The 13,143-nt window shown below is 45.5% G+C and overlaps 1 protein-coding gene across 1 annotated transcript in view; it reads left to right on the top strand.

The window, feature by feature from the left end:
- Nucleotides 1-397: 397 nt before the first annotated feature.
- The window catches only part of RNF38 (ring finger protein 38), a 724,979-nt gene continuing 712,233 nt past the window's right edge, over nt 398-13,143 (top strand). Inside the window, exon 1 of the mRNA XM_069237710.1 lies at nt 398-1,368. Coding sequence (XP_069093811.1) covers nt 813-1,368 — 556 coding nt within the window. The 5' untranslated portion in view covers nt 398-812. The remainder of the gene's footprint in view (nt 1,369-13,143) is intronic.

Raw genomic sequence — 13,143 nt, 5'->3', positions numbered from 1 at the left:
CCTGAGAAACAGTGTGTTCCAGTGGCACAGAAGAGGGGCACCGCGCTAGCTGGTAGACTGAGTCCGGAGCAGCGTATTGGAGAGTGCCGCTTGACCAAGTGCCGGGAATTTGCTTGAAGAACGAGGCTTCCTGTCCCGCTTCGGCATTGGGGGCTGCTCACCTCTGAAACGGAGTTTTGTAATTAGCACACACAAAAGAGAACCTCCTATGACAGATCGGGCTTTAACAATTGGTCCTTTTAGGTGCGTGCCTCCCACAGCCCACGTATCTCAACACCTTTCAGTGTCTGAGGCGCTCCTCCATGTCACCTCAAACGTTGGGTTTTAAGTTTGTGAGAATAAAACCCACAGCAGAGTAGAGAGGGGCGAACGGCCGGGGGTGAAGTTTGGGGTCGGCGTGGAGCGGGGGTGTGCCGCCGCCCTCCTCCGTGGGCGCGGAGCCTGCCCTGGGCTGGGAGGGGACGGCGGGGCTGGTGCGGAAGTGGGGGAGGCGGCGGCTGGGAGGTCCCCGCCCGGCTGCTAATTTATGCTGCGCCGCTGCCGGGGCCGGAGGAGGATCCGGGGCAGCAGCGGGACCCTCGGCAGCCACAGCCCCGGAGCGGCGAAGGAAGCGGCGGACGCCGGCACAAAGGCGCTCCCCAGAGAGGCGCCGGTCCCAGGCACTGCCTCTGCCGGGCGGAGGCTCGGCGAGGGGAGGGACCCGAGGCAGAGGGCGCCCGCCCCCGCCGCGCCGCTGGAGTGCGCCTGGTCTGATCCCGACTGCCACACTCCGTCCCCGGGCTCGGCTGGCGGGCACCTCCGGCGGCAGGGAGATGCCGATCGCGGACTCCGTGCAGTCCCCCGAGCCGCGCCTTTACCCCCGTCTGCGCCCTGGGGCGCCCCCCGAGCCGCGCCGCAGGGACTCCCCCAAGCAGCAGCAGACCGGGGGCTCCCCGGGGGCGGCGGGTCTGGAGCACACCCCGCCGCCCCGGCCGGAGCCCGGACAGGCCGCGAGCAGGGAACTCAGTCTGCGGCCGCCCGAGTCCCCTCTCCCCCCGCAGCAGGACAGTGCGTCTTTCTCGCCCCCGTCGGGGTCCTTTTTCCACTCCTTCTCGCCAGGCTCCTCGCCGCCCTTCCTCTTCCCCCTGCTGGAGCCCCCCCGGACCCGCTCTCGGTCCCGCTCCGGTTTCCTGCTCAGCCTACAACCAGGTGTTCAGCAGCACCATGGGGGTCCCCACTACCAGCTGGGGGCAAGCCTAGAGGGGGCAGGGAGCCCCCACCACTACCAACAGCACCACCATCAACAACAGCAACACCCGCCTCATCAGCACCACCAACAGCAGCATCCACAATACCCTCCCCAGCAGTACCCGGGGGCCCCGCCGCCAGGTAAGGCTACAGGGCAGCGGTCCTATAAATGACTGGGTTTCTTTATTGGGACGCTGGTGGCAATTGGAAAGTATTGTTTGTGTTCTGTATTTTTCCTACACTGTTCTTTTGCAAGACATCAGTTCTTAGGCCTGGGGGAGTTGAGTGTTGACTCAGAAGTTAGTTTTAACCGAAAATGTGTGGTTGCTGTGCAAAAACATTCATTAAAGTCAGTGGTCCCGTAAGACATTGACTGCGCCAAGCCAAGGTGCGAGACTCATGAACGCAAAGCGTGAATGTGCTACAAAGTGTGACTCATATCGACTGCTCCAGGGTGTGAGACTCACGTTGAATGCCAAGAGTGTGAGAAAGCCTTGAGCTGTGTACTGGTGGTCTGTATGCCAGTCCCACTGATGTGACGGTTGACTGCTTTTTTTTTAGCTATATCGTTAATGTTTGAGAGCTTTCTTTTTCGAACTTCCTGCTTAACTGGGGCTCACTCACGGCCAGGTGGCATCCACCCACCTTTCTTCTGTTCTTGCCATTGGGTGTTCCCAAATGTTGATAAGCATGCTTCAGTTCCGTGCACGCTAGAAACGCTCACACGCTGTAGCTGTGTTTTAAGGGGGAAAGGCGGTAACCCACATGCACAAAAGGGGATTTTCTGTTGGCTGTGTGTAGAATTGGCACGTGCTCGCTGCATGTTGTTTATTTTTTTGACAGTGCTGGTGGGCAGTAAGCCATACAGCTCAGGCTCAGCGGGAGGGGCGTGGGGAGTAAGGGGTGGGAAAATCTGAAGTACATGACGCACCTACATTTTTTTTCTCTAGGCGCATGCCGCGTACTCGGAAGGCACAGAGGGTCAGCATTTTTTTTTAAATGGGAAGTACTGGCGAATTAAAAAAGGACGGATTCATATATTTGAAGACAAAGCATTGTCATACCATGCACCGAGGTCATCCCAAGCGTGCAGCAATGTCAAAGGAGAGTAAACCATTCGCTAGCTGGCGACCTTGGGTCTTAAAATCCTGTAACTGAAAAATGTTGGGAGCTGGCATAAACGTACTGGGATGATTATTTGCAAATTGCATTTTTTTCACGAAAATCTTAACTGGAAATGAATAACTATATTTTTTTTACTGCTGCAGGAGTGGTCAGAGCATGCTCTGGAAATATGGTGTGCCCTCCTAATTGGTGTTTTTTTTTTTTTTGGGGGGGGGGGGACAACTAGGGATCATGATGTAGAAATGTACTCACCCATAGCTGCTCTCCCCGGGGTCATTGACTTGCAAATGGGGTGGTTCCTTCAGCTGATAACGTGGAGCGACAGCACACTGAACCAAGTGTTGTGGGGCGAGCGATCGAGTTAAGGTTTACGTTAACAAGGAATATGTGCCTCTAGAACAAAATATATGCTAAGAAGCTATTTTATGTTAAGAAGTTAGAGAAACAGTACGTTCCACAAACTAGCATCAGTGTGCTCAATAACTGTTCTTGAATGATAGCTTACAATTATTCATAATCACTTTTTTTGTACGTCTGGCTTAAAGACTGCTTTAACTCTGTGATTAACTCATCCTTTAAAAAAATAGTAAAAACAAATATATACTTACATACATACAGGGGCTATGAGCTAGCCATCTTCATCCATAGGTCTGTTCAAGTGTGCATTGCATTGTGCTTCTGCCCACCAAAGCATGCAGCTTATAGCAGTAGGTAAGATCACTACCATCCATTGGCTTCCCCCTCTGTGACCCCCATTTCTCCTGATCACATGTGCACACACCTAAAAACGAGTGCACTTTAGTGATAGGGCTGATGTAACTGGGATGGACTGCCGGGACACTCCTTTATTTTGTCTTTTTTTGCACATTACAGATGTTTGCAAAATAAACACATAAAAAGTACACTTCCAAGTGCCAGACCTGTTGTCTTTGCCAATGCTCGTTTAGCTTATCTTTTTATTATTCTGATTTTGCAGTCCACCATTTTTTACGCGTGGCACTTCTTTTTACATACTCTTCCTCCCACCCCCCCCACCCGTATTTATTACAAGGCGGCACAGCGGGTTTCTGTGCCAGCAGTCAGGCCAAGAACTGAGGAAGGACAGACTGAGCTCTGGTGGACTTGTGGGAATTGGGCAGCGCTAGGCAGCTTTGGTGCTGTCAGTGTAGCATACTCCAAGAAGTCTAGTTGTACAATCTAGTGCTTGGCGATCTACAGCAGTGTGCGCTCTACAAGGAAACTCGGACACTCCATTCTGGTGTGGCTGCAAAGCCCCAGTTGAATCCAGAGAAAGAGGCCACCGGCCTCCAGAGCTGTAGTTCTTTGCCAAATAGTGAGTTCATTTGTCACCGATGGACACTTGGAAGTCTCGCATTTACACAGCGGCGACTCGGGGTTCGCTATATTTTTGCTGGAGTGAGAGCTTCGTGTTTCCTAATAAAAAAAATAAACACGTGGATATTCTCAAAATCAGCCAGACAACCATTTTAACAGAATAAAAACAACATTTGCACATTGTCGGCTGACGTAGTCATTATTTTGCTGCTGTGGTTTTATCTCCTATTGTGTCCGGATTGCAATGTGGGCCTGTAGTTATGTTCTTCCAAGGCTTAACGAAAAAGATGTAATTAAAAAACAAAACTTGAAATTACTTACAAGTACACTCCGATTTTGGTGATTAATGTTCCTGGGACATACATTTGTAATTCCTCTGCCTTGATGGATGGTTGACACTACGTTGTGCACCTACTGTGCTAATTTGAAATGTCAGTAGTTGAAAATCCTGATTTTCCTTTTTTTATTTTATTTTTTATAAATGTTTCCACCTCCATTTTGAACCAACAACAGTCAGATTTTTTTTTAAGACCTGTCTATTTGATGAGTTGGACATGAGTCTCTTTGTGCACTGCCATCAACCTGAAGGCAAGCGAACTGTGCTGTTCATACCTGTCATGCCCCCTTACAGAGCTATTTCTAAAGTGCTTCCTACCCCTAACAAGGTGCTGAAGCACTTTTCCAATAGGTAGTATGTTACGCTGTGACAGTGCGATAGATAGAATAATGTGTGTCACGAGGACTAAGTGAGCCGTGGGTTGTGTAGCAGCCATGTGTAACAACTAGAGTTGTGCTGTTGTCTAGAATTTGACACTGCACCTGTGCATGACCTGGAAGCTGCATGGTCATCTGGACTCTGAGTGAGCGGAGATGTATACTAGAAACATGTTTTGAGGTAAATTAGGGGTGGGTGACCCTAGATTTTCTTTGAAAATATGTGGTAGGATGTTGGCGTAAGTCAGTGCTCACACTTTCTATCAATTCCACTCTGTGTAAATCAACATTGGTGTGGAAAGGAATTTACCAGCGATGATCTTTAATACAGTCTTCATTGTAACTGCAGGATGACAGTCTGTGACCTTGATTGTATGAATCTGAACTCTGTTGTCGCACCACACCAGCATACACCAGTTTACTGGCACCAGCAACTTTGCCTCTTGACATCACAAGAGGTGTCTTTTCTTGGGATCCTTGGCTTGGGACTACATTGGTCATCCAAAGCCTGATTTTCGACATTGATCTTTCCAGCTTTTAGAAAATAGCAGTGGTGTCAGTGGAAACTAGGTTGCTTAGTTGGAAAAAACTGTTTTGTCTTTTAAACGTCCAGTCCAACGAAAACTTCTCGGTGTTGCTGTCAGCTTTCTTCAGTTTTCTCAGAAAAGGCTCCCAGGAGTGAGTCAGCGCACTTCACTGTTATGATCCTTGAGCTGACGTCAGCTGCTTTTGTGGAGATGATTTTGAGTGAACTGTCATGTTTTGCTTGCTCTAAAGTGCTTTCCTCTTTTTCCATTTGTCCTAGTGTGCCCTATATCTTCTTTCAAAATGCTTCTTCACTTCTAGGTTTGAGTATTCCTCATCCGGACAACCTCACTCCCTCACAGTGCTCCCTTTAGAGTTGCACCAGATCAAAGACTGATCCTGGAATGTAAATTCCAAGCCACAAAAATAGAAGCCAGTGCCCCCCACCTACAACCAGTGGTTCAAACTGAGCACTGCTTCCAAAAGACCTTGAGAAGAAGACAGACACAAAAATTACATAGTGGATCCAAGTTTTGTGATCTTAGAACATCTGAGGGACTCGGTATCCGTGATGCCTCCACTGATGCTGTATCTCACTAACAAAACATTTGTGAGGGGATGCAGTTGGATTAGCCCATATCATTTAAATTCAATGACTTTTTCTGCTTTGGAGCTGGCTTTAGCTACAGTTTTTCTAATTAATTTACACACTTCACGTTCAAATGTAGCAAATTTGTTTAGAAAATCAAGATCTCTGATAAAGTGTGCCTTAAAACGTATTATTAAGTGTGGAGTGCAGTTGACTGGGCAGCACAAAGTGCTGGTCAGTCGATCATTTGTGTATACAGGGAGTGCAGAATTATTAGGCAAGTTGTATTTTTGAGGATTAATTTTATTATTGAACAACAACCATGTTCTCAATGAACCCAAAAAACTCATTAATATCAAAGCTGAATATGTTTGGAAGTAGTTTTTAGTTTGTTTTTAGTTTTAGCTATATTAGGGGGATATCTGTGTGTGCAGGTGACTATTACTGTGCATAATTATTAGGCAACTTAACAAAAAAAAAATATATACCCATTTCAATTATTTATTATTACCAGTGAAACCAATATAACATCTCAACATTCACAAATATACATTTCTGACATTCAAAAACAAATCAGTGACCAATATAGCCACCTTTCTTTGCAAGGACACTCAAAAGCCTGCCATCCATGGATTCTGTCAGTGTTTTGATCTGTTCACCATCAACATTGCGTGCAGCAGCAACCACAGCCTCCCAGACACTGTTCAGAGAGGTGTACTGTTTTCCCTCCTTGTAAATCTCACATTTGATGATGGACCACAGGTTCTCAATGGGGTTCAGATCAGGTGAACAAGGAGGCCATGTCATTAGATTTCCTTCTTTTATACCCTTTCTTGCCAGCCACGCTGTGGAGTACTTGGACGCGTGTGATGGAGCATTGTCCTGCATGAAAATCATGTTTTTCTTGAAGGATGCAGACTTCTTCCTGTACCACTGCTTGAAGAAGGTGTCTTCCAGGAACTGGCAGTAGGACTGGGAGTTGAGCTTGACTCCATCCTCAACCCGAAAAGGCCCCACAAGCTCATCTTTGATGATACCAGCCCAAACCAGTACTCCACCTCCACCTTGCTGGCGTCTGAGTCGGACTGGAGCTCTCTGCCCTTTACCAATCCAGCCACGGGCCCATCCATCTGGCCCATCAAGACTCACTCTCATTTCATCAGTCCATAAAACCTTAGAAAAATCAGTCTTGAGATATTTCTTGGCCCAGTCTTGACGTTTCAGCTTGTGTGTCTTGTTCAGTGGTGGTCGTCTTTCAGCCTTTCTTACCTTGGCCATGTCTCTGAGTGTTGCACACCTTGTGCTTTTGGGCACTCCAGTGATGTTGCAGCTCTGAAATATGGCCAAACTGGTGGCAAGTGGCATCGTGGCAGCTGCACGCTTGACTTTTCTCAGTTCATGGGCAGTTATTTTCCGCCTTGGTTTTTCCACACTCTTCTTGCGACCCTGTTGACTATTTTGAATGAAACGCTTGATTGTTCGATGATCACGCTTCAGAAGCTTTGCTATTTTAAGAGTGATGCATCCCTCTGCAAGATATCTCACTATTTTTGACTTTTCTGAGCCTGTCAAGTCCTTCTTTTGACCCATTTTGCCAAAGGAAAGGAAGTTGCCTAATAATTATGCACACCTGATATAGGGTGTTGATGTCATTAGACCACACCCCTTCTCATTACAGAGATGCACATCACCTAATATGCTTAATTGGTAGTAGGCTTTCGAGCCTATACAGCTTGGAGTAAGACAACATGCATAAAGAGGATGATGTGGTCAAAATACTCATTTGCCTAATAATTCTACACTCCCTGTATGTGGGGTGAAAGGGTACAGCAACTGAGTTTTTTGAGTTAAGTATACATTTTTTAATACTCAACTTAGGACCGACATGTAGCCCATTTCTGTGTGATGCACCATTCTTGACATGTTATGTTATTGCCTCGTGGGAAGATTGGACTGTCATGTGGCACACCCACGTTGCAGCCACCAGACTGTCTGCAATATATAAATGATAACATTCTTAATATATGCTTTTGGTCTTTTTCATGGTGTTTTTTATTTCTCCAGTTAGCAGTTTTTTTTTTGTTTTGTTTTTTGTCCGATTATGGAAGTTTGTAATAAAAACATTTATTGTCATCAAAAATAATGTGCTCCACGATATCTTTGATTTTTTTGGTATAGTTAGATTCCTTTGAAAAGGGGCCTGGTTTGCAGGCCTAGAATTAATGCAATAAAGATTGTCAGAGCACCGAAATTAGCCAATATTTTGCCTCGGTGTGTATTGCAATGGATTTAAACTCCGCTCCTCCATCTCGCATGGATTAAAATACAATTCGCATTTCCCTGTTATTGCTGGATGGAGCAGTTCCGTAATTTAGTCACGTTTTATTTCTGCTACATATTGTATCTTCTACTTGTAATTAAAGTTTACCATAACCTTGTAGGTGGTTTTAAATGTAATAATTTCTTAAAATCTGATACAAACAAATATTGGCTAAGTCAGTAGGTCTCATCTTTGGGACCCATTGGCTTTGACAGTGACTTTCAGCAACGCTACGTTGCAGGCAATTTTTCTTGTTATTTACAGATCTTAGTTGAATCGGAAAATTTGAAAAAAGTAGCTTCAAAATGCACTGTTTTTTGTCCTTTTCATTTTTTGAGGATTAAGTGGTGGGAAGCAACACAGAGGGTACAGGTGAGGAAGGGAGGAAGCAATACAGGGCAAAGCAACATGGAGGGCTGATGGTGGAATTAACAAAGAAGGTGGGGGAAGCTATAGGGGTGAGGGAGGAACGTGGCGCAGGAGGAAAAGAAAGACATGCGTCAAAGAGAGGAATGTGGAACTGTTGAGATAAGCGCATGGGCTTGAGATAGAGACACAGTGTGGGGGAGGGAGGAAGAGCAGTACATGAGGGAAACAGCTGGAAAACACATGCACTTTTGTAGAGTGCTTAACCAAAAGGAAAAAAAGTAATGCTTCAAAAGAGAGCTGTAGAAAGGCACAAGTAATGCGCCATGTTTCAGGGGAGGAACAAGCACAAAAAGAGGAAGTAAAGCACACACAAGGAGACAAATAATAAGCAAGTAAATCACTTTTTTTGTGCTCAATCATTTTGTTAATTAATGGTGTGTTGTAGCTTTTCTACAGCTGTGAAAACAAGATGTTTATTTACTTTTGTACAGTGCAATTCAGTTTTATCAGCCTTTGTGGTTGGGCATGATGTGCTAGACACTGGAAATCGTGTGATCATGTTAGGATCTGTCTTCAGTGAATGGGTTCTAAATTGTTGTTGTTTTCGAAAGTAGTCTGGAAAGGAGTATTTGGAGGATTCGTTGGCATTTCCTTAAGGGGGAAAAGTCAAATTGTTGCTATTTCTTGGTAGGAATTTCGTCAATAAAACAGACAATGTTACTTTCTTGCATAGATGATGAAGCCTTTTGTATGAGGGTGAGCAAAGGTGGTCTCTAGTCTCACAAAAAGTAATTATCTGTAGACAAGCATAGTTGGCATGCAGTTCAGTGGTTTAATGTGAGCAGTGCATAGATCCGTGTGTAGTCTGCTAGTCATGGGTCGAATCTTGAATTTTAGGCTTTGCCATGTCGTGCTTTCAAAGCTGATTTAAGACTGAGTAATGCTGAGTATTTTAATATCAATCTGAGGGCCAACTGGCGCTACATAAAATATTGATAATCATGGGTATAATGGCGAGATAATTGGGAAACAAAATATGTATGAATCGTAGCATTGTCATCCTGTTTTGCAGTAGACACAGTGAAGGATTCCTGTATCAAATCTAGGTATGGACTTGAGGAGACAGGACCATAGTATGGCTAGAATCGGGCCTACTTCCGGGTTGTGATCTCACCCTGGAACGTTTATTTCATGCATACCAATCAAGCCGTGGCATTTGGCGGCAACTGGTAGAGCTTACCTATCCCTGTGAGCACGAGTGCATTTGTCCTGTCGATGGCAAAGATAAGTGAGGGATCTTAAGTTTGTGTGAAATACCATGTAAAATGGAGGACAGCTAAAGAAAAGAATGCCTAAAGCATGTGGATCTGTATGTATCAAATGTACTTTAAGAATTATCCAGTTATTTTTTCCGTCTCGCTATGCTTGTGATCTTCAAGGGCCTCCGTATCAAATGCAAACATGTGGCTTCTATTCTGATGCGCGCCATCTTGGCTCCGGGGATTGTAAGAGGGTAGATACCCAGAGCTTGCCCACCAGCCTCACTGTTTTGGTGATGGTCCAATGAACGGCACGAGGCACAGGAGGGTTACGGAAGTGAATATTGGGTTGCCTGCAGTACCGGCAGTGTGTATCGTAAACTTACTAATCACGACTGGGAAGCATGGCGTACTTCTTTTTCGTTATGGTAGAGTGACCAACTGAGGATATAGCGTGGACGATCAGATAGTGCCTTCAGTAAACAAAAACAGATAGCCCTATGTCCTTAAGAACTCCCAAATGACCCCGATGCTTGTGCCAAATACCTCAAAAGATGAGCAGGACTTGTAAAATGTTTTTGGGAAGTTCTCCAACAGCAAGAGGCCCACGTGTCATTTCATACCGCTTCTACAGAGGCGCTGTACAGGCTGCACATAGCTAGGATGCCGGGCTGTACATTTGATCGCCCTGCCGTGGAATGCACCGGGGTAGACTGCATGTCATGACTGAGCTGCATTCCGCCATACCGTCGTGTTGCGTTTATTTCTTCACTTATCCTGCTCACTCACCCTGGGCGGCTTTTCACTCCTTCTGGTTTCTCATCCGCCCAGGTTTTGGGTTTCCGTCTTTCCAGTTGTCCATGTACCCCTCTGCCCCCCAAGAACGTCATTAGCTCGCACCGTTTTAAGTCGTAGGGGAAGGGGAAGGCCTACTCGGATCTCGCCCATGTCACAAGTAATGGAAATAGAACGTCGACGAGCCTCGCAGAGATAGTGCAACACTCTCCTTAAAATAGAAGAAGTAGTAGCAGAGGCGCCCCAGGCACTTGCAAAACTCATTTCCAGTGGTTGGAGCCTTCGATTCTTATAATTACAAAGTTGACACGTAAACAGGATAGGTCCAGCATCTTCTGTGTATGACCTAAGGATAATATTGATTTTTGGCAACTCCCTTAACATGCCCTTCCACCAGAGAAAAACAGTATCTGCACAGATACCGGTTTCATTAACTGGTCTTGAGCAAAATGGGAAGAACTCCAAATTTCAGCTGTAATTGCAGAATATAAATTGTTGATCTTCATGTCATTCCCGAGGTTTGTAAAGAAAATATTTAGGTGGTTCCTGGTCCCCATGAGTAAGAATAATTAAATTGAAAAACGAAGCAAGAGATAAACTCCAGTAGTGATATTAAAAATCAATCCCCTTCTGACCTGCATGTGTCAAACTGTGATGTTGTGATGAGATACTGCAGGAATCCTTGCCTGGTATGGAACATTTCACAGACTAATATAATCTTCACCTGTGTGGCGTTTGGCTCCATACCATCAGCCCTAGTCATTCGCGCCCACTCTCAAATCTTATTAAATTTGCCATGTTGGATTGACCTAAATAATCCATTCCTTCATCAGAGAGCATCTGGCAAGCTGCAAATGAAACCTTCTACCAAGGTACTTTTTAAAATTGACCCTTAAGTCCCCTCAAAATATTGCAACTTCCATTCTAAATATTATGATTTTAGATTTTGAGTAAATTACTTTTAAAATGTTTTTTAGCAGTGTTAAAGTATTTGAGAATCTTTGGCACCAAGAGGGATTTTTTCAAGCTGGATTGTTTTGCTTTATGAATTTAGGATGTCTGTTTACAGGGGACAGTTCTATCTGACCAATGGGAGAACTGATGTCCCTGAACATTAGTGGTGTGCAACATGGACATGTTGGGATCACCTCCCAACACATTCCTGTATTTGGTCGGCTGGCCCCATCTCCTCTGAAGGCATTGAAGAGAGGAAGGTTTGTCAAAGCCGCTTGCCTAATGACTCCAGAATGGAGCGAGAGGAAACAGCTAAAGTGGTCTGGGGCTCATTTGCTTGGTGAGCTCAGCAAGCGATCCCCTTATCTGTGACAGATGAATGTCACTTTGTGGGGGAACCAGTGAAAGTGGTCTCTCTTGCTGTGATGGACACCATCCAACTCCACATATCTCTGCAACCCCTGCGTTGTTGGCTTCAGCAGCCATGCAAGGATTTGCAGCCTCCTTCAGCATCCAAGACAGGCCTCAGAGTGAAGCTGGAGAGCAAACCTAACAAATGAATGGTGAACGGAGCCTTTGAAATAAGTATGTGGAGCAATCTGGAGTGTAGAGGATGAGTTACTAACTTCTTAGCTCCTCAAAGCCAGTACAGTCAAAGGCACATTGTCAAAACAACTTGATCCCAAAATATTTGACCGAGGCTTACTTTTGGGGTATCCCTGCTGGTATCTGGATCACGGTGTCCACTTAGCAGTAGCCGTCTTCTGAAAATCATAAACCGCTTTTCCATAACTAGTTGGTAAGTGTGCTTTGTACAGCTGCCGAATCCATGACCATCACTGCTGTCGACGTTTCAAGCTCAGAGTCCAGCACTCCCGGTTACCTTCCAGAGCCAAAACGGGGCAAACAACCGGGTTATACTAAGACGTTAAGGGCTTGTACTGGTTCTTATGTGATGACTGCGACATCGGAGACAAAGCAACTGATTGTGTCTTGCGGGTATTAATGCCATCCCACCATTTTTTGTGAAATGGTACTTGTATGCCTCCTGGCTTCTCTTAATATTCTGGATGCCCGTAAGACTTTTATTTCCATGACTTATTTCCACTCACAATGTCCATATATATTTGAGTTACCTGTGACTATCTGTGTATGGTGTGTGCCTTTGTATAGGTGTCCCTGTGCTGTCTGCTTGCGCACGTGTGCCTGATCCCTTTATGCGCGTCTCGATGTACTGAAAAATTGATTTCTCGAAAGCTAGACCACAGATTTTATTGGCCTCGACATTCCTCTTCTTTCTCCACTTCCGCAGAGGCGGTAATATATAAATGTATCACCCCAGAAAAACTGTTCATCCAGCTAGATTTGACCTGTGCATCAGTCAGTACATCCGGTTCCTAGCCCATCCTCCATTACATACCCTTGTAAGTCTGCCCTCTGTAGTTGTGCCTTTACTGTCTGCGGCTGAGGCTGTGTGTGAGTAAGTGCCTCTCTGCAATGTGGGTGATGGTATTCGTGTTGTTTTTGTGCCTTTGCTTGCTGCTCTGTGTAACTATAAGTTCTGTGCATATGGATGCCCATATGTCTGTTGGCATCGCTGCTTCTTTATTTTTGGGCTGTATACATACCCTCCCACATTTCTGTTGGTATTGATTCCCGTAGGTTTGTGGATCTGTGGGCATGGGTGTCAGCTTATATTGGTAATTTCTGTGAATCTATACATTTACTTACTTGCTTGCCGTTTTTTTAAAGCGCTACATATTGGCATGTGGCTACTGCAGGCATGAGATGGGTTGGCGGAGAGGCTGAGGTCTACTGTAGAGGGTAAGGTAGGTCCGAGTCCAATCGGATATAGGGTATATACACCCGAATACGGTAGCCCTCATTCACAACTCTTTTACTCGGGTGTCTTCAACAGAAGTTTAAAGAGT

Source organism: Pleurodeles waltl, chromosome 1_2 (assembly GCF_031143425.1).
Source record: "Pleurodeles waltl isolate 20211129_DDA chromosome 1_2, aPleWal1.hap1.20221129, whole genome shotgun sequence".
Lineage (NCBI taxonomy): Eukaryota > Metazoa > Chordata > Amphibia > Caudata > Salamandridae > Pleurodeles > Pleurodeles waltl.
This window is presented reverse-complemented; position numbering and strand designations above follow the sequence as displayed.